Source organism: Arvicanthis niloticus, chromosome 21 (genome assembly GCF_011762505.2).
Source record: "Arvicanthis niloticus isolate mArvNil1 chromosome 21, mArvNil1.pat.X, whole genome shotgun sequence".
NCBI lineage: Eukaryota > Metazoa > Chordata > Mammalia > Rodentia > Muridae > Arvicanthis > Arvicanthis niloticus.
The window spans coordinates 46,096,546-46,119,326 of record NC_047678.1 but is presented as its reverse complement, the minus strand read 5'-3'; the positions used below and the strand labels follow the sequence as shown (position 1 = coordinate 46,119,326).

Below are 22,781 nucleotides of genomic sequence, written 5' to 3'. Positions count from 1 at the left end.
TGGCTTGCCTGAGTCTACTGCCAACACCACAAAAACCTGGACAATCACCGAAAATCTTTGCTCATCTGATGAAACTCTGAGCGTGCTGACACCGATTACAGGCATGAGTTCCCACAGCCAGCTCCCCTGTGCGGTAAGCATTGTCTACAAGTGTGTTCTGATACAAAGTGAGATTCTATTCCCTAATAGCTGTGATGGTCTGAAAAACTGAGGCTGGAAATAGAAATACGGAATTCTAACCTAGGTATGCTCAAGTAGTATGAGATGGTTTCTGAAGATTATCCTAAGCACCATTCTACTGCCCTAACTCAACATTCAATGTTAACATAACTCACGCAGACCTCAGGAAATGCAAAAAGTATTGCCCAGTGGAAAAGCACATGTTCTATTTTGGAGTATGTATTACAACACCCTGTAATAACGCAAACATGCTGATAAAACCAAGCCCTCTAGAGTTCTTGCCCTGATTAAAATACACAAGTACCATTAGGAAGGAAAAGAAAGATTTTCTAACCTTTCAAAGTCACCTTGCCTTGTAAATTTTGACAGCCTATACACAGCCCAGTTGTTAAGCTGCTTAGAGGTCATTCCTCTTCCGTTATCTACCACTGCGACGGCAGGTTTTCCTTGTGTCTCATCAAAAAGCTATGAGATAAAAGACGAGAAAACGCCAATCAATACTTAAAACATGAAAAGTTGAGTGTGGAGTTCATTGGGCTCACTCTTACCACCAGTGTTAAGTACAAACAAAGACAGTTAGGCAGCCTGCAGGGGGTGCTGCATGCCTTTAATCCCAGCACTTAGAATTCTTTGAGTTCAAGGCCAGCCTGCTCTAGAGAGTGAGTTCCAGGACAACCAAGGCAACATAGAGAAACCCTGTTTCAAAAAACCAACCAAACAAACAAAAATACCAAAAAATTTTTCTTAAAGGCACTGAATTATATCTAGCAAAACCTTTAGAATTCTTAACATTTTTAAACCTGGAGACATCATTTCTCAGAATTTAACTTAAGGCAATAAGCAAGGCGTATATAAGCAGCACTATTCCCATACTGCTTCTCATGGCAGAGATATGGGAGGAAAAGCCATCTGTCTGGGACACAAGATTTCATTTGTAAGTTACACTGTAGTTGACAAAACCTGCACTACTACTGTAAAATACTCAAGTGTTTACAACGCAGTGTTAAAAAAAATTATAAATAAAAAAATGAGTAAAGACATGCATAAATAAGTAAAAACATACACAAAAGGAACTAAAAATGTTTCCAATATACTAACAAAAACGATTACAATTCCTTATGTATAATTTTCTTACCAATTTGATCTGTATTCTCCTAACACCAACATTTCGAGAAGTAGCTGACAATGAATTGTCGATTAATTCTGCAAGAGCAAATGCTGGAAGAGATTGAAAAAACACTGCTTAACCTCTATCCCAAACTTTTTATAAAAGTTCAAAGTAGAAGGACAAGAAAACACCAATCAATACTTAAAACATTAAAAGTTTTATGCACCAAAGTACTTTAAAGCAACCACTTTTATTTTCTAAAGAGCTACAAGTATTTTTAACCTGAGTCTAATGGTGTTATTCAAAATAAGTCTCATCACCAATGACTATGTATAAGAAAGTCATTAGGCACTAATCTGAGCAACACAGTAAGACCCTGTATCAGAAACAGCAGCAATGAGAAAGGACAGGTTTGAGAAGCTAGGCTGGTGGCCAAAGGCCTGTAGCCTCAACTACTAGGAGGCTGAGGCAAGATTTAAGTTCAAGGTCTGCCTGGGTTACAAAGTGTGTTCCAGAACAGCCTGAGTAATTCAGTGAGAGCATACCCTAGATTCAATCCTCTGTAAACACACACACACACACACACACACACACACACACACACGCGCGCGCGCGCGCACACACACGCACAGCTAGCTTGCAAATAGAATTCTAAAGACCAACACCACCATGTTGGACAGCAGCCACGTGTTGGCGTGTAGCTAGTGTGATGGTTTGAATACTTAAGTCTCCAGCAGGTGGAACTGTTTGGGAAGAATCAGGTAGTGTGCCCTTGTTGGAGGAGGTGTGTCACTGGGGGTGGGATATGAGCTTTCAGTAAAAAGCTCCTGCCATTCCCAGTGTGCCCTCTGTCTCATGCTCGCAGACACAGGCGTGAGCTCTTGGCTGCAACTCCAGGTGCTTACCTCTGGGCCTTCGTACCACCATCAAAACTCTAACCCTCTGAAATCATAAGCCCAATTAAATGCTTTCTTTTTTATGTTGCCTGGGCCACAGAGTCTCTTCACAGCAACAGAGAAGTAACCAGGCACCTGTGATCGCAGCACTCTAGAGACTGAGGTCAGCGCATGGTCAGGAGCTCCAAGAGAAGCTGCACTCCCAAACACAGTTCCTATGATGATTTAAATCATCAGCTTGTCCGGATCTAGAATTAGCTTGGAGACAACTCCCTGGGAATATAGGTAAGGGGTTCTTTTAAAAATTAACCAGCAACCAGACTGAGTAAAACGGGAAAAGACAAGTATGCCAGTCAGTTTTTAGTGTCATCCTAACACAATCTAAAGTTGCCTGGGAAGAGGAAGCCTTACTTGAGGAACTGCCCGAATGAGGCTAGGCTGTGAGCATGCCCACGGAAGACTGTCTTGATTAGAATTGGTGTGGGAGGGCCCAGCCCACTACAGGCAGTCCATCCCTAGGTGGATGGTAGCAAGGGAGCCAGTGAGTGAATGAGTTAGCAGCAGTCCTTCATGGTTTCTGCTTGAGTTCTTGCTTGAATTCCTGTCCTGACTTCTCTCACTGGATTGTGACCCAGAAGTTTAAAACAATTAGATGCTTTTCTCCCTTAAAAGTTGCTTCAAGTAATAGTATTTATCTGAGCAACCAAAAGCCAACTGGCTCTCAGGCGTGAACATCCATCCTTCTCTTCTCTCTGACTCGGCTGGATATGACTAGATTGTTCACTGTGCAGGCTATGTCTTTTTGTCTATGATGAAATGTAAAACTGTAAACCAGAACAAACACACCCTTCCTTAAACTGCTTTTTGTCAGGTATTTCATCATAGCAACAGAAAGAATGTTATGTTCTTACTATATAAACCAAGCCCAAAAATATGTTAACTAACAGTGCTTCACTATTTCCTCCAAATAAAAAACATTCTCTCCCACAAACTCATGGGACCCAGGAAGTAGGCAAAACTGACAAGGCTCTTGACTCTAAAACAAGCCCAAACCATGCTTGGACTAACATGTTTAGTCCCAGGACTCAGGGCTGAGCCATGAAGATCTGTGAGGCCATCTTCAAACATCCTGTGTGAGTTCTAACTAGTGAGAGCTACAAAATGAGACCCTGTCTCAAAACGAAGCAAAACAAACAATAAACAAATATACAAGGCTCAGAAAACTCTTGAATCTTACAAGATTTCTTTCCAAAGTTATAAAAGCAGTAGGTATGCTGGCTGAGCAGCCTGTAAGTTACGTAGGGAGCGCTCCAGGATACAGCTTTCAAGAGTGACTACCTCCATGTCAGGTGGGCTTTTCAGTGATACAACTGCTTTTCAATCACTCATGCTCCTAAAAGTAACCCCAATAAAATCACTGGGGTTTGTTAAGCTAGACTAGGGTGGAATGGTTTCTTTGGTTGTCACTGGAGCCCTCTGTTAACATCTTTTCCAGAAATCTATGGCAACACATGCCTCCATGCTACTGACTCCCAGCACACGACCAACTTCACACCCAGTTCATTACTGGCAGCACTATGTTATACTCTCCTCCCTGCAAAGCACCACTCAACTATTTCTCACGATTATAATTCTAATTAAAAAGAAATAATATGCAGGGTAGTGGTGGCATACACCTTGGAAGGCAGAAGCAGGCAGATCTCTGTGCATTCTGGTTCAGCCTATTCTACAGAGCTAGTTCCAGGACAGCCAAGGCTACACCAAGAAACCCTGCCTGGAAACCAGTGTTGCCCCTGTCCACTCCCTAAAGGAAAAGGGGAAAGGAACATGGAGACAAGTTTGAATTTCTGTCTCTAGAAATATATACAGTTTATAGAAGTGATTACTACAGCAAATTCAATTAGTATTAAGTATTACATAGGAAGCTGAAACAGATACTGTCCTTAACAAAGAGACCTCACAGCCAGAGGTAAAGGCTTTGTTTCACTGACATATATACAATAAAATTCAGATCTGTCTGCTCAAAGAAAATACATAAAGAAAATGATGACCATGACCTGAAGCCTGGCCACAACAAAGTGAGGAAGAACCAGAAGCAAAGAAACAAGAGAAGATCTTGGGGTGCACTGTAAAGTTAGCAGAAGCCAAAGCCAACCGTTAAACAGAGGCTGCCTACTTATCTATGTAATAAAGGCACAGCCGAAAACTGATGCAATCTGCACAGTAATCAAGCTACTCCAAGTCTTTAAAACAAATGTATCTGTTGACTACACAGTGTATCTCCAAAGAAATTATTTAAAATTGACCCAAATTTCAAATATTTAAGCACCTACTACCGGCTAGGCACTGCTCTAGGGATAGCATACTGCAAAGGTTCTATTCTTGAGTTCAACATTTTACTAGAAGATGAGAAATAAAATGCAATCACGGGACAGGTAGACAGCTCATCAGTAAAGGTGCTTGCCATCAAGCCTGACAACCTGAATGCCATCCTAGAGCTCATATGGTAGCAGAAAATCATCTACTAGCTGTCTGGACCTCCACATACATGCCTTGGTACATATGTCCTCATGCGGATGGATGGATGGATGGATGGATGGATGGATGGACATAAGCTTTTAAAAACATAATTACTGGCTGAGGGTGGTGGCACATTTTTAATCCTAGAACTTGGGAAGCAAAGCATGAAGCTCTCTGAGAATTCAAGAGCAGCCCAGGCCCTTGTGGGCCAGAGGTAAGGCTCTATGGAACACAGCATGTGATGAACAGAGCTCAGGTCACATCAGGTGGCATACAACTGCATGAAGCTCCAGTTCCAGAAGAATCTAAAATCCTCTTCTGAACTCCACTCCACATGTATATGGGATACATATACATACACAGATACTCTCACATGCACTTAAAAGTAAATCTTTAAAAAAAATAATGTAGGGCTGGTCAGAGGTTAAAGATAGGTTAAAGATACTGACTTCTCTTCTAGAGAACCTAGGTTCATTCTCAACACCCTCTTGGTGGCTCATATCACCCATAACTCCAGCTCGAAGGGATCCAACAGCCTATTCTGCTTCTGGCTTCTGGCAGGTGGATCTCTGCGCATTCAAGCCAAGCCTGGTCTACATAGAGAGTTCCAGGACAATCAGGGTTACATAGACAATAGATAGACAGACAGACATATAAAATAAGTAGATAGATAAATAAGTGAATCAATGAATGAATACATACATACATAAAAATTTTAAATAAGTAAAGGAAAAACCCATGATGGAAGCCATGTGTGATGGTGCAGGTAGATCTCCATGAGTCTGAGGTCAGATTAGTCTACACAGCAGGAGAGCTCCAGGTCAGCCAGAGCTACAAAGTGAGACAGTATTTCAAAGGTGGGAAGAGGGAGCAGGAAAAAACTAGAAAGTAAGTGTGGTGGTTTGAATGATAATGGCTCCACAGACTCTGTTTAAATGCTCGGTCCCCAGTGGCAAGTGTGACCCTAATAAGGAGTCGTGTCATGGAGAGTGGGCTTTGAGGTTTCCAAAGCTCATAGCATTGCATTTGGCTCTCTCCACCTCCAACGTGCGGATCAGATATAAACTCTTGGCTACTGCTCCCGCACTGAGCCTGCTTGCTGCCATGCTCCCACCATGATCATGGACTCTACTACCCTCTTCTATTAAGGGCTCCAGATTCTTGTATACGTTGCCATGGCCACAGTGTCTGTTTGCAGCAACTGAAAAGTAACAAAGTAAATAAATTCTTTCTTTCTTTCTATGGCATATTAGAAAGTAGTATAATGTTACGGGGTAAAATGAGCAAAGGAATCAAATAACAAAGGCAAAGGCACACACATAATTAAAGATAAAAAATAGATCTGAAACAAAATTGTAAAGCTTATTTCTAGGGGTGCAGAGATGGTTCAGCATCGAGGCACTGGCTGCTCCTCCAGAGGACTTACTTAGGTTCAAGTCCCAGGACCCACATAGAAGCTCACATGCTCTGTAATGCCAGTCCAGGGGGTTCTAACACCCTCTTCTGGGCTCTGCAGATACTGCGTGCACATGGTACACAGATCTACATACAGGCAAATACTCACGTAAATAAAATAAACGCTTCAAGTTTATTTCCACTCCAAACCTTCTGGTCAGTGTAACATCTACAGAAATCTAGAGAGAAACGAAGAAGGTGAAGAAAGCAGAGACCGCCAGAAGCCTTGAAAGCAGACGGGCTCACAAACGAGAGACGTCTGAGTGGTCTGAAAGTGGATAAAAACTAGAGGAACGACTGTCAAGTGGAGCAGGCCATACAGGGCGACAGGCCATGGAAGAGCTTTCTACTTATCTGTTAATACCACTTCTGCACTTAACATATTAAAATACATTTTTTAAAATCAAGTAATAGAAAATGATCTGAAATGATAAACAGGGTTTTGGTGATGATTACATTCAGGTAGTAGCAATATGGTTGTTTGCACATTCTATTCACTCATCTATGCTTTTCTAGTTTCTAACAGTAAAATACATTTAAGAAAAAGAATTTTAATACAGTTTTGTTTTGTTTTGTTTTTTTGTTTTTTGAGACAGGGTTTCTCTGTGTAGCCCTGGCTGTCCTGGAACTCACTCTGTAGACCAGGCTGGCCTCAGAAATCCGCCTGCCTCTGCCTCCCAAGTGCTGGGATTAAAGACGTGCGCCACCACCGCCCGGCTTTTAATACAGTTTATAATGAACACATTAATGGCATAAAGTACCTTGGAGTCTAAAGAAAAGATCTGGTAAACCACAGTCTACAAAGGTAAAAAAAAAAAAAAAAAAAAAAAAAAAAAAGGCAAGCTTTTAAGGTTTAGAAGAAAATATTAAAGACATGGCAACAAGCACACAAGTTTATTTTTACAATTTAGCTCTGTAAATAAATTCACAAAGTAGGGACTGGTTATAACTCTGAAGTAGAATGCTAACCCTATATGTGCAAGGCTCTGGGCTTAATCCAGAATAAGCAAATAAAAAGTAAGTAAACGGAAAGTAAAAGGCACTTTCTGAACTGGAGATGTTTTACAGACAGCAGGAAGAATAGATCAAGAGAGACAAGTATTCAAGACACAGAAAGACGTCCAACCATGAGACCCTCCGTGCACTAAAGCACATCTAATTCTATCAATGGTTAACAGTGACTATATTTACTTTAAAATTGACTTCTGGGTTCAATGGGTAAAACATCTGCTATGCAATCCTAATAACTCTGGATCCTCAGAACCCATGGAAAAGTCACGTGTGTAGAACCGCACACACCTGTAATCTCTGTGCTCATACAGGCACAGACAAGAGAATTTTTGGAAGCTTATAGTTCTGTTATACTGGCAGCCACACCATTGACCAATAAAGATATCTCGATTCAAAACTGGTAGAAGGAGAGGAGCTGTCGTCTGACTTACATATGTACACTGTGGCGGAGATATCTGCACATACACCACACACTATTAAAAGAAAAGACTGGGGCTGGAGAGATGCTCCACAGTCAAGAGCAGCTGCTGCTCTGGAGGAGGGCCTGGGTTTGGTCTCCAGCCGTCCTACCATCCATCCCACTGGATGACAACTAATTCCAGCTCCAAAAGATCTGACACCTCTTCTGGCCTCCCTGGGAAACCACTCCTGTGGCACCCATCCATCCACTCAAGTACATACACATATATATAAATAAATTAAAAAGACATTTTTAAACAAAGAAAAGTCCCAACTTCAGTAGAATACATACAAAGAAACTAAGAAAATAGATCAAAACGAGATACCATGCCTTGTAATAAAGTGGAATGAGAGAATGTGAAGGAACAGCAGCGCACATGACCAAAGAATAAAAGGGACCAACAACTTGCAAGCCATGCGGGAACAGGTTACTTACGCAACGGGTTCTGCCCTTCGCTTGCATAATACTCATACATGCCACTTTTAACCAGAGTGTCATAGTGAGGCAGAAAGTCAATCCTTTCTTTTGTCGCTGTCAGTAGTGACTGGTCAACTGACTGCAGCAGGTACAGAGTGACTCCATCTTTAACCGTGTGCTCTGGAATTGAGAGATTACAATTGTAAGTGTAGAGTAGCATCAGAAACTTGATGAATTTATTCTGAATATGTAAATTATATTTATAAAATGCCCTAGATGGTGTAACTATACCGTCAATGGCTCCATTTACAAATTCCAGTTGTAAATAAAAAAGTGTCAATGAAACAAATATAACATTTCTACAACTCTAAAATACTCAAATATTCAAATCTATTTATTTATTTGTGTCGTGTGTGTGTGTGTGTGTGTGTGTGTGTGTGTGTGTATACACAGATGCCAGCACACATAGACAAATGCATGTCACAGTACACATGTAGAAGTCAGAAACTATCTTTCTGAAGTCAGTTCTCTCCTTCCACTGTGGCATCTGGGGATGAGGCAAGTGTCTCTACCCACTGATCCATCCTAGTGGCCCTTGTTTTTAGTTTCTGTTTGTTTTCTTTGTCTTTTTAAAGACAAGGTCTCATAACATATCTCTGGCTGGCCTCAAACTTACCTTCCTAACCTCAGCCTCCTGAATGCTAGGATTACAACTGTGCCAATGTGTATACCTTTGAAATTTCTTTATTGAAGATTGACTGGGTAGCCCTGACTGACCTGGAATTCATTATGTAGACAGGCCTTGACCTTAGAGAGATCTTTCTGCTTTGGCCACCCAAGTGCTGGGACTAAAAGTGTACACCACGATGCTCAATGCCATTTGTCTGTTTGTTGAACCAGGATCTCACTACAGTCTTAGCTTGCCTGGGACTCACTATATTACCCAGGCGGCCTCCAACTCTAAGTAAGTCTCCTGCCTTAGCCTCCTGAGTGGGGGGATCATAGGTGTAAGCTACCATGGCAGATAAAACACATTTCTTTTTTTATTTTTAATTTTGTAAAAGCCATCACAGGTTGAGTCCACAAGATTGTTCGACAGATAAAGGTACCAGCTGGCCAAATCTGACAGCCTGAGTTCAACCCCTGGGAACCACACTGTCGAAGGAGGGAAAGTATTCACAGTACTGTCCTCTGACCTCTGTACTAACACACACATACACAAATGTGTGCACACAAACAAATAAAGGTGTGCAAGTAAGAAAGGTTTTACAAATACAGAAAAACACAAGTTTACATCTCATAATCTGTTAAGTGTTGGAAAGTTCAAGACTGGTACCTAGCGAAGGCCTGCTGGAAAACGGTATTTCGATATTTTTTGGGATGGGGAGTCCAAACACGACCTGAACTCCTTATCCTTCTGACTCCACATCCTGACCGCCCGGGTTACAGGCATGTACCACATACCTAGGTTTTAAACACTCAGTTCTTTTTTTTTTTCTTTAAGATTTATTTTATGTAGATTAATGTTTTGCCTGCATGTCTGTGCACTAAGTGCATGCCTTGTGTATGTGGAGATCAGAAAGCATGAGATTCTCCAGAACTGGAGTCAGAGATGGTTATAAACCACCATGGGAGAGCTAGGTAGTAAGGCCAGGCCTCACTCTCTATGGGCCCAACTGACAGCAGGAAAACTGTGACCTGTGAAGACAAAGGCCTTTCTTTCTTCTCTTGCTCCCCAAGTAGCCCAAATCACCAATGCTCTGGCCAGACAGTGGCGTACAGCCACTGCTCTCTCATCAATGCTCTGGCCAGACAGTGGCGTACAGCCACTGCTCTCTCACTACACAAATAACAAAATACAAAAGGACATTTTTTTACTTACCAAAATTATCACAGGTAACTTCTTTCCTACTTGTAGTTGTAATAACAAACTTTTCTTCAGATGAAATGCCAATTGTCTATCCAAAATAAAGGAAATAAAACCAATCGTTACTTAAAGGAAATCAATGTGCTCCTCACGTCTGCAAGAACGTGAGCATACGGACGTTACAAACACTACACTCACTCGTCTAGGAAACACAGAACTCAGCATTTTTAAATTTTGACTTTGCAAAACCAATCACTATAAGCCATATAAATTTTTTATTTAGCAATATTGGTTTTTCCTGCTCTTTGCAACCCAGAACATGTGAAAATCATCAGATAATGAAAATGTGGTGTGTACACAGTGGAATTTTATTCATCTGTAAAGAAAATGAGTTTATGAAATTTCCAGGATGATGGATAGAAATAGAAAATATCATAAGTGGGTAACTCAAGCCCAGGAAACAAATGTTCACTCTCCTTCATATTCACACCTCAGCTTCAGATTTCTAAGACTTCTATAATTAATCTGGAGTGTCTGTAGAGGTCATGAACGCAGAAAGGGTCCACAAGACGGAGGGTGGGACTAAGGCTTGAAAGGGGAGAGGGAAGTGAAGAAGGCATGTGAAATGGAAGGGAATGCTGAAGTTAAAGGTTTATGTGGGGATGCAGACATAGATGAGGTGGAAGAAGGGGTGAAGGTTTATTAACCAATGCTAAGGATGTATAAAAAGCCTCACAAAATCCAACTAGCTTATATGCTAATTACAAATATATAATTTCCTGAGGATCGTGACACATGCCTTTAATCCCAGCACTTGGGAAGCAGAGGCATGCAGGTCTCAGAGTCCCAGGCCTCCAGGACTATTTAATGAGATAAGAGTGAAACAACTTCGAATTAGGTTTAAGGCCTACTCCACAAGGGAGAAACTTTACCAGGGTCAAGAACCTGTGGCTAGACAAGTCATAGTCCCTAGAAGGGACCTACTACTCTTCTGTTAATCTGGCACAGTATTAAGCCATTTTGTAATACTTTTCACTATACCCATAGATGAGTGTTCTCTCTCAACCTCATCAGATAAGTTTCTTCTCGTAATAAACAATGGTTAACATAGACCCACAAGTGACCAAGGTACAGAGAATAAGAGACTGGGATGCTCAGTGCTAAATGGTCTACCTACATCACACCTAGTCTTTTCAAGGTTCAGGGATCATTCTGGAAGGGGCTGGAGGATGACTACAAGGAAATAGTATTTTCCAGATACAATAGGGTAGCTGCACATATGAACTCGTAATAGTTATGAAAAAACACACAGGCTTGCACAAGCCCACACCAAACAACATCCCAACAATGGAGAGAGGAGGCAGGCATTACACCCTACCCCTAGCTGAAGTGATAATACTGACTGATAGCTGCCAGGAGAGGGAGAATTATATTTAAGGTTATAGCCCATGGTAGGTCAACTGTGCTCTAGCAGATAGCTCCAAACCCAAGAGTATAAGAGCAACATAAATAAGACTTAATGTTTTGGTTTTTTAAATCAAAAGGTCACAAACTTGGGTGAGTAGGGAGTGTGGATGTAGCAAAAAATCTGTCTAAATTATCAAAGAATAAGATATGTGTATATACATAAATATGTAAGTTTTAAAGAATTTTAAAGACAATTGAACAGAGGTGCTCTGCAGAGGTGGACAATGCTTCCTCCAGAAGACATAGGTTATTAAAAGAAATTTTCAGTGGCAGACACAGGTTACCCTCCTACAAGCTATTGGTCAAGGAGGCCCCAAAGCCCTCCAAAACAACACAAGGTATTGCTAGTGTTCTTTGCCCACTACAACTGGATGCGAAAACCCTATTACTGAAGATGCAATGCACTTTGGTTGTAGGACAGAGATGAAATAGGAAGTGACCAGGAATCTTCCTTTCTCATGGCTAGCTTGCATACTGTCAATTAGATAGGAGAGTCACAGTGGACTCCCCCAGTAGTGCACCCCACATACTACAATACTGGCCTGCCAGACAAGACTTGCCCTTCTGATATCATACTCGCTTCTGACTGAACCTGAAGCCTGCTCCACAGGAGGGATTCATGCCTGGTACTGTAAATCTGGTCATAAGCCCATGACTTGGGAAGGTCACTGGATTTAAGGGAAGCTTATCTTGCTGTTGAGCTAAGTGGACATGTGGTCAAACTGCCTTCTAAATATTCGTGTTTAACTCATCAGAGAAGTTTGTTTTTGCAGTAGGCAGCAGTCAATGTGGAGACTCACAACTGACCAAAGGCTGAGAAGAAGTGACTATGCTCAGCCCCAAATGGGACATTTCCATCAAAGCTCCTCACTGCCTTCAAGGAGCACAGCAGACTGGAGCCAGCAGTGTGCTGTGGATGGGACACGGCCAGTGCACACAGCAGCTACATGTACCTGCACAAAACCTACACAAAGTCAAGCCAGTGAACGGCCCCATGTGGAATGGAGGCTCCATCCCCAGGTGAGGAGCCACTGGCAACTGGTGTCAATTGGGAAGGAATTGTTTTTTCTTTAAGGTGTGGCTGCTGGTAGGACAGCCCCACACCTGAGCATGTAAGCTGCAGTAATGAGATTCAGTGAGTAACATTCTGTGGGGGATGGGGAAGTACTGGGGAGGAATGGAGTAAAGGCAAGAAAGATTTACACTGTATATGCATACAAAATTGCTACAGAACAAATTAAAAGATCTTATAAGAAAACCCATTAGTGACTAGGTGAGACGTTTTGAAAGGATTAACTTTTCACATTCATTCATTCATTTATGGGGACATGTCTGCCAATGGCACACATGTAGGAGTCAGGGGACAACCTGAGAGAGTCATTCTCTCCTTCCACCATGTGGGTCCTGGACATGGAATTCAGGTCCTGAGGGTTGGTGGCAAGCACCTTTATCCAGAGTCATCTCAAAAACCCTTGATTTGGGCTGGAGAGATGGCTCATTGGCTAAGAGCACTGACTGCTCTTCCAGAGGTCATGAGTTCAAATCCCAGCAACCACATGGTGGTTCACAACCATCTGTAATGAGACCTGATGCTCTCTTATGGGGTGTCTGAAGACAGCTACAGTGTACTTACATATAATAAAAAAAAAAAAAAAAAAAAAAAAAAAAACCTTTTAAAAAAAAAACCCTTGATTTTAAAACATCAAGAGGACCCACCCAAAGGCATTACCATTCCATTATATAAGGAATCAATTTATTTAATAAAAAGCACTAATGTAACACATATTTTATACAAATCAAATATATAAGTATGTTGAAAGAAAACAGGTGTTTTAGAGCACTAAGGTATGAACAGCTGTGCTACAGGACAGCTAGAGAAGCCTGGCGTTTCTCTGAAAACATTACAAAACTTTTTAAATCAAATTACAAATCAAAGGGGGGAATTGAAAGATGCTACAAAAAGGCATCCTTAATTAGGAAGGTTAAGTCCAACAGAACGAGCAAGAGCCTGAACAATCAGAAGGAAAACCCAGAACTGATGAGACAGTCCAGCAAGCCTAATGACCTGAGTTCAATCCCTGGGACCCACATGATGGAAGGAGAAAGACAACTCTTACAAACTATCATCTAGCCACAGCGCCCACACCCTACAGATTAAACAACTAATCAGTGAATATAATAAAAAATACATTTTTTAAAAAAGGAAAAAATACAGATGACAATGACAAGTCCAAAAAAGATTAAAAAACTACCCAAAAATAATTAGAACAAATCAACACTCATTTAAAGTAAAAAGACACACTATTTCTAAAATGAAATACAATCCTGGTTACCTAAAGGTGGCCAAGAAAAATTTAAGTCATCAGTGCAAAATCTTCCAAGATATAAAATAAGTTTTTCTCAGAAAATTTTAAGTGTGTGTGTGTGTGTGTGTGTGTGTGTGTGTGTAATCTCAAAGACCAGAAGACCATCAGGTCCTGAGGCTGGAGTTGCAGGTGGTTTTGAATCGCCCAACAGATCTCCGGTCCTCTGGAAGAGCAGTTAAGTGCTCTCTTAACCTCCGAGCCTCTCTCCAGCCCCTCAAAAGAAAATTCTTAGGGTCAGTTATAGATCTAACTGGGATACTAACTCCTAGACCACTTTTTTTTTTTCCCACGAGACGTGGGAAACGGGACACGGTGGGACTCGAACCAGCGCACCAAGGGACGGTGCGCTCTCTGCGGGCGGGCGGGCGCCTTAAGGGCCGAGCCACCGGCGGTTCGCTCACTTTTTTCCTTCAAAACAATTATGCTTCAGGAAAGCAATGTGGTCCCCTCCCTGTTCCCTTGGGGTAGGGGTATAGATGTGTTTGATTTTTGAAACAGGGCTTTCATTATGTAGCTCAAACTTGCAGCAATCCTCCTGCCTCAATCTTCAGTTACACCGACTGAAGATTTATACCACCATGGTCAGCTTAAAAGTTGTTGTTAAAGAATCCCAGCTGGGACTAGATGACAGCTCCATAGCTAAACGCTGGCTACTGCATGAAACCCTAGGTTTAAATCCTCAGGTAGTGGGGGCTGGAGATGCCTAGCAAATAAGCAGAGAAGGGAGATCAAAAAAGCACCATCAACAGATGAACCAGCCAATCCGGCAGGGTGGCTCACAATTGTAATCCCAAAACTAAGGAGGAGACAGGAGGTCTGCTTTAAATTAGAGGCCATCCTGGGCTACAGAGTAACACACTGTCTCAAAAATAAATAGATAAAAATAAAACTTGGGAGTACTGGCAAATATCTGTGATAACAGAATTTGGGAATCAGAGGCAGGTGGACCGCCAGAAGCGCCAGGCCAGACTGCCAGGGTTACATAATAAGACCTTGTCTAAAACAAAAACAATAGGTGGCCATTAAATCAGGATTTAATAGATGAATCCAGCTGAGACACCTGAATCCTCTTGAAATTATAAATTAAATTAATGAAGCCTACCAGCTAAATTGTAGTTTACAGGATACATATGTTAATAGATAAGTCACATAATACTGTAAGACCAGGGGCAAGTCATGTAATACTGCAAATCAGGGAATGGTATCTCACCCATGTAATCGCAGCACTCAGGATGAAGAGAAAGAAAGGTCATTTTCAGGAACACAGAGACTACTCAGGAACACAGGAAATCTAAATACAAACCTGTGAGATGGCTCAGCTACTAAAGATGCTTGCTCCCAAATCCAACCATCTGAGTTCAATCCCCAGGACCCTCCTAGAAGGAGCCAGCCTAGCCCACTAGACAACTGTAGGTCAATGGGAACCTCTGTCTCAAAAAAACAGCAATCAACAACCAAGGTTGTCCTCTGGCTTAATCACAAAAGTTAACACACACACACACACACACACACACACACACAAAGAAACACACACCCCAAGGAGGACAATGCTAAATGAACTCAAGGCTGACCTCTGGCCTACACATGCGCACAACCACACACGTACAAATACACAAAACTAAGTGCAAATATTTAAGATTAATGTACAACTGGAAAATATATGTATCTAATTATTTCATACAATATACCCATAAAGCTATTGTTTTTAAGGTTTTCTTTTAAGGATTCTTCTGGAATAATGGATTAGCATACTTAATCCAGTTTATGACTAACTTCATAGACGGCTTCTGCCTTTCAACTGTCAATATGCTTATCCACATATCTATAGTTAGGAATGCTAATACCTTTGCTATCTGAATTCATTTTTACTCAACTAAGACTATACAAACATTCCTTTATAAAAGGATTAAATTCCAATAAAGTCATTGCAAATTAAAAATGTGTTTTATAGACCTAACCTTCCAAATATTATAGCTTAGGCCTCTTACTGCAGGATATCTGATGACACTGTGAACCCCAAGATTATGTTTCTAGTTATGGTGTGGCTCAGTCCTTCACATTAATCCCAAACAAGGAAGGTAAAGGTAGTTTGTAGAAGGAAGCTCCCGAGTTTGAAAGTGATGTCTGATTGAGTGGCTGACAAAGTGAGCAGAAAAGATGACGATCAGAGAAAGATCTGACAGAATGAACCAGATATATGCCCAACTCTCAGGAGAAGAAAGGGAAGCTACATAAGAGAGAAAGAACGAGAGGAAGAAGGAGGCAGTTTTTACAAGGACAGTTAATAGAGAGATAGGTTGCAGAGACGGAACAAGGTAGACACAGGTGAAGACAGAATGAGCCAGAGAGAATGAGAAGGTGTCAGAAGATAAGAACAGATTGCCAGAGTTAGTTTGAGGCCAAGCAGAGGAATTCAGAAGCTGAAAGAAGCCTCATTCAGTGAGCATGTGTTTAAACAAAACAGAACCCAGGACCCACACAGGGGAAGGCGAGAACCAACTCCTTATAGCTGTCCTCTGATGTCCATACACAGCAGCATGTGCATAAATGTGTGTGTGTGTATTCACATAAATTCACAATAAATACACTCATAATAAGTCTAATAGGTTAAAAAATAAAAATAAGATCTTGTATATTTGAGAACTGTTAAGAGTAAATTTTATGTTTTCTTGCCATATAACAGAACCAGAACAGCTGAGCTGAATCTGCCAGAGATCAGAAAGAACTAGGAAAGGGTGAGCGTATTCAATAGATGTCTCAGAGGCTGGAAACACGCTAGGCCTAGATTAGATTGTAGAGAGGCTAGAAACGTCCAGGACTAGGCTTAGGTTAGCAGATAGAAGCAAAACAGTATTTGCCAGGCATAAGAGACCAGCTACACACACAAACTCATAGACTGTGTACACAAGGCTTGTACGAGATCACACCAGCCCAGAATCCCAGCACGGGTGGGGGAGGAGCTCATGACATGTCATCCATATCTGAGGAGTTACTGGCAATTTGATTGATGGCTGGTGAGGGAGAGGACCCTGACAGGCTACCCATGCTCCATACAGGTAGTAATGAGTGGGCTCAGTGAGTACTCTTAAGAAAGAAAGGGAGCGCACTAAATGATGAAGGGCACGGGAGAACTGGAGGAGTAAACAGGGGTGGATCTGACTCAAACCCATGATGTACATGTATGAATATTACATAAGGTATTTTTTATGTGTATGGGTGCTTTACTTACAAGTATGTCAGTGGGGCTGGAGTGATTAAGAGCACTGGCTGCTCTTCCAGAGGACCCAGGTTTAATTTCTAGCACCGACATGGCAGCTCACAACTGTCTGTCCCAAGGGATCTGATACCTTCTTCTGGCTTCCATGGGTAACACAATACCAGAGCAAGAGACATGCGTGTAATAAACTGACATAAAATATTTTCTTAAAGATAAGAATTCAAGCTGGCCGGGCATGGTTACGCACGCCTTTAATCCCAGCACTTGGGAGGCAGAGGCAGGCAGATTTCTGAGTTCAAGGCCTGGTCTACAGAGTGAGTTCCAGGACACCCAGGACTACACAGAGAAACCCTGTCTCGAAAAACAAAACAAAAAAAAGAATTCAAGCTGGACTTGGGTAGTGAGTGCCTTTAATCACAGCACTCAGGAAACAGAGTCAGGCACATCTCTGTTAGTTTGAGGCTAGTCTGGTGTAGGTAGTGAATTTCAGGCCAGTCAGGGCTACATAGAAAGACCCTCTCTCACAGAACAAAAACAAAACAAATCAAATCAGAATTCAAAATTCAAAGCATACTTTCTGCTGGATGTCTCTTTTTTGTGCCACCACAATGTTGAAACACCCTAAGTCACAGAGTCCAAACTGGAGGCTGGCTAGACTTTCCTCCACTGGAAGATAGTTTTATCTATTAAAAAAAAAAAAGAAAGAAAAGAAAAGAAAAAAGAAGGAAGGAAGGAAGGAAGGAAGGAAGGAAGGAAAAAAAAATCACATAAAGTGGGGCTGGAGAGATGGCTCAGCAGTTAAGAGCACCGATTGTTCTTCCAGAGGACCTGGTTTAACTCCCAACAACACAGCAGCTCACAGCTGTCTGTAATTCTAGTTCCAGGGGATCCAGCAGCCTTACACACAACACATATACAGGCAAAATGCCAATGCACATAAAAAATTAATTAACTTAAAAAAATCATAGATGGTGCATGTTTATGATCCCTCCACTCAGAAGCTTAAGGATCAGAAGTTGGAGGCCATCAAGGTCTACATAGTGAGACCATGTGTTTAAACAAAACAGAACCCAGGACCCACACAGGGGAAGGCGAGAACCAACTCCTTATAGCTGTCCTCTGATATCCATACACAGCAGCATGTGCATAAATGTGTGTGTGTGTATAATATATATATGTGTGTGTATGTATATATATATATACACATATATATACACTCATAAATAATCTAATATGTTATTATTAATAACAGTAAATACACTCATAATAAATCTAATACGTTAAAAAAATAAAAAAATAAAAAGAATATCTTGCATATTTTGTAAACTGTTAAGAGTAAATGTTGTGTCCTTGTCACAAAAAGTAAAAACAAGTGTATGTTGAATGGTATGGTTTTAAATGGGCACAGTAGCCATACCAGCACTCCTCACACTTGGGAAGCTGAACCAAAGGCTAGCCCAGAGTACAATGTGATTACTAAACCAGAGCTCTAACAAAAAAAAAAAAAAAGAAAGAAAGAAAGAAAGAAAGAAAGAAAGAAAGAAAGAAAGAAAGAAAAAGAGGAAGAGGAAGAGGAGATAGCAACAGGAAAATGAAACCTAAAACTACAGCAGTGTACCTGGAGTGGTTTTGTTTGGGATGGAATTGACCTAAGGCTGGGTGTGGCCTTGCACTTCTAGGAGGCTGAGATGGAAGCATGAGAGTTCAAGGCCGGCCTAGACTACTCATGTGTTCTAGACCTACCTCTGTCACAGACCAACCAACAAACGATCGGTTCTACTGTTTTTAATTCTTGTGAATCATTGTGCTGATTAGTTTTTTTTTTTGTCAACTTGGCACAAGCTAGACTCCTCTAGGAAGAGAAAGCCTCACAGAGAAAATGCTTCCATCATACTGTCTTGTTGGCAAGTCTGTGGGGCATCTTCTTGATTAATATGGCAGGACCTAGACCACTGTGGGTGGCACCACTAGAGTAAGGGAGCAGGAGTCGGGGAGATGGAGGGAACAGAAGGAACAGAGGAGGAGAGGGGGATACGAGGAAGATGGAGGGGGAGGGGAAGAGGAAGATAGAAGGGGAGAGGGAAAGAATGAATAAATGAATGAATGAATGAATGAAGCAAGCCAGGGAAAGCAAGCCATAAGCAACATTCCTCCACAGTCAGAGTTTCAGTTCCTACCTTTCAGCTCCTGCCCTGGCAACCTTCAATGATAGACAAAAACCCTTTCTTCCCCAAAGTTGCTTTTGGTCAGAATGTTTTATCACATCCGAGAAAACAAACTAGGACTGAAGAGATGGCTCAGTGGTTAAGAGCACTGGCTGCACTTCCAGAGGTCCTGAGTTCAATTCCCAGCAACCACATGGTGGCTCACAACCATCTGTAATGAGATCCGCTGCCCTCTTCTGGTGTGTCTGAAGACAAAGACGGTGCACTCATATACATAAAATAAATAAATCTTTAAGAAGAAATGAAAAAAGAAAACAAAACAGGACAACTATGTAATGTATGTAACGTAGGTGCTCAACTCAGTCCTTCATCTGTGTAATGCAAACAACACCATGGGATCTGTAGCATAAAGCAATGGAGCAGAGAAGACAGATCCAGGAGCTAGAGACAACACAGTGGTTAAGAGCAATGCTATTCTTGCAGAGGCTGGGTTTGATTCCCAGCACTCAGATGCCAGCTCACAAGACACCTCTCTTTTGGTCTCTGAAGGCACTAGTCAAGAACCAGTGCACACACATACAGGCAGGCAAGTATCCATATGCATAAAATAATAATCAATAACTTTTACTTTAAAAGAAAACATAAAAAGACACATTCCTGTTAATATTACCTGAAAAAAAAGAGAAAGAAACTAAATATAAAACATACATTACAGTGATTATACATTCCTGTTAATATTACCTGAAAAAAAAAAGATAAAGAAACTAAATATAAAACATACATTACAGTGATTTAAAAAAAAAAAAAAAAAAGGAGGGACTCACAGGAGTAATACTGAGGCTAATTTTTTTTTTTTTTTAATTGCTGGCATTGAGATACATACATAGCAGAGGCCAGCCATGACTACAATATGACAATCAGTCTTAAAACAAGATGCTGAGAATCTAGCCCATATACACAGGCATAGAACCTAGTGTTATCCTAATTCATGTATTCATTCCTATCTGTGTGAACAGTTACCATGTGTCAAGCAAGACACTGGGAATAGAGCTACAAACCTAAGAAAGCCCACCTTGGCAAAGTGAAACTCAATTTGAAGTTTTTCAACAAATAGACAAAGTCATGTCTTAGGCCAGTGGTTCTGACCATAGGAAAACACAGACATTTACATTACAACTCATAACAGCAGCAAAATTAGTTATAAAGTAGCAACGAAAATAATTTTGTGGTTGGGGGAGTCACCACAACATAGGGAACAGTATTAAAGGATGGCAACATTAGGAAGGCTGAGAATCAGTGTCCTAGGCCAATCCCAAACTAAGTTTTCTGGAAGCAAAAGACTGGTTAATTAGGGTATTGCCATATTCCTCTTTTAAAAGTTCAGAGACCAGAACGGTGGCAGTTGCGCCTGTGACTACCAACACTGGACACCAAAGGCAGAAGGATAATCCAAAGTTCGAGGCCAACCTGGTCAACAGAGACTTCTAGGCTAGCCAGAGCTACACAGCAAGACCTTGTCTCAAAACAAACCGCCCCGCAATACCCCTCCCTCAAACATACTCACAAGCTCAGGCAATAGTAACACCACCACCAACCTATAAAGCATCTCACAGTATAAAGCACGTTTTGCTACATAGTCATTTTTTTTTTTTCAAGCCGGTATACTCCTTTGTTGTCTCCATGGGCACTTGGACCTAGTTCAGGAACTCCCAAAAAAGTTGGAGCTCAGAAAACCAGAAGGACAGCTCCGAATACTAACCTAACTTAGTGTTACACTGTAAAAGAATACTGCTGGGTCGGACCAGGCAAATCTTTCTGACAAGACAAGCCGGGAAATGACTCTATCACCTCCCTTAACCTAGGGTACCCGGACTCTCTCACCCCCTCTAAACAGCGCAAACCTCGCTGACTGTCCAGTGGATACAACTTTGCATTCGACTTTTGAAGTTACGAACTGAGATGCTTCTCCTACAGGATGATGCACTAACTGCTCAGCAAGGATAAAGCACTAAACCCGATAAGCGCCCACTAACTTCGAGGTCTCGAAAGCTAGACCAGCACAGGCCCATGGAGGGGCGGGACCCTATCATCCCTGCAAAGCCAGGCCGGCCGGGACATCTAGCCGGGGATCATCCGCAACGCGGGCACCCGGCAGAGGCCAAGGCCGCAGGATCCCGGCCATCTGACAAGTTTATGGCGGTGACCCACCCAGGCTTCGGGCCCTCACCCCCTCACGAGCATCCCTCTAGCGCCCCGGGACGTACCTGACACACAGACGCGCGGAACCCCGCGTAGCCCGCGCGCTCCGAGACCTGCAGTGCACGATCCCCAAGCTCCGAGTCCTTCCCGCGCCGGTCAAACAAGTACACCGTCCTACAGCCGTCTACGCCGCCATCCTTCCCAGACCCCTCCGAGAGGCCACCGGGATCGCTGGCGCCCTCCGCTGCCATGTTGGGGGAAAAAGGAGAAGGCCCCGCGGTTCTCGGGCGCGCTTCCCGGAGACGCCGACTCCGCGCGTGGCCTCGGCTCCAGCCGCCGCGGCTCCGGGCCTCGGCGGGCCGCGCAGCACCGACTGGGCAGCTGCGGGGAAGCAACCCGGGAACCGATTCAAACGCGCTTCTGTCGGGGTGCCGCACGTCACTTCCGCGACCCGAGGAGACAGGGACGCGCTGCGCGCGCCTCGGAGCCCGCCAGCTGCGTGCGCCGCCGCCCACGCGAGCCTCGTTCGATGACCTGAGAGCTGGCCGCCGCCGCGGCCGCTGCGCAGGAGGAAGAGGACAGAGGACCGAGACCCGGCCAGTCCAGCAGGCCGCGGGGCGGGGCGGGGCTTCGCGCGCCCTAGGCCACGCCCCCCGGGCCTCACGCGGACCGCGGGGACAGGGGACCGGCGGGAAGACCGCTCCCAGCGCCTCGGGAGCCTTTGCGGGAGGACGACTCGCAGGCGCGTCGCCCCAGGGTCTATGCTGGCTCCGGCTGCAGTGCCCTGGCGCCTTCCCACCAAGCCATGCGGTCTCCAGGGCGCGACCGAGTCGGGCGGATGCGGCGGCTGGAAGCGTGCTCCACCTGGGTCCCGGTGCGGCCGACCCTGTGGCTAAAACACTGGGCGCCGCTTCGCGCGCACGCTTCCTTCGCGGTCATGGGTGGGTTCTAGTGTGGGACAATGAGACAAAGCTCGGCCTGGAGGAAGAACCGGGCCTCTGACGTCACCACCGCCGCCGCGATGCGCGCCCCGGGTTTACCAGGCTCTGAGGCTCTCGGCTGCTGCGAGTCCGGAATAACGCCCTACCTACTCACCGAGGTTGAGTCAGCCTCTAAGCGGGCAATGTGTAGGACACCCTCCTCGAAAACTTCAGCATCGCTATTGGAGGGGGATGCGCTTCTGACTATACAGATAGCACGGCATGCGCTAAACAACAAGAGTAACCTTGCCGGATGCTTGACTTGCTCTCTGGTTCTTAAAACCTGGATGCTTTGTACTTGAGAGCAACGTGTGAATGAATGAAACCCACTAATTAATTGAGTTCTTTTATGTTTCTAGAAGTTGGATCAGACTTAAGGGTGCTGTTTTACTAGGTTTGCGGGAGCCTTTATGATTAATGATAAAGCTAGACTCAAAGTCAGTGCACCTTGGAAACAGACCTAGTTGTTAGCA

General features: G+C 43.1%; 1 protein-coding gene across 1 annotated transcript in view; it reads right to left on the bottom strand.

Moving 5' to 3' along the window:
- The window catches only part of Smchd1 (structural maintenance of chromosomes flexible hinge domain containing 1), a 113,714-nt gene extending 91,788 nt beyond the window's left edge, over nt 1-21,926 (bottom strand). Inside the window, exons 1-5 of the mRNA XM_034484004.2 lie at nt 21,394-21,926; nt 9,930-10,005; nt 8,066-8,227; nt 1,316-1,398; nt 515-645 (exon numbers count right to left, since the gene is read on the bottom strand). Coding sequence (XP_034339895.1) covers nt 515-645; nt 1,316-1,398; nt 8,066-8,227; nt 9,930-10,005; nt 21,394-21,579 — 638 coding nt within the window. The 5' untranslated portion in view covers nt 21,580-21,926. The remainder of the gene's footprint in view (nt 1-514; nt 646-1,315; nt 1,399-8,065; nt 8,228-9,929; nt 10,006-21,393) is intronic.
- Between the last annotated feature and the right edge of the window lie 855 nt (nt 21,927-22,781).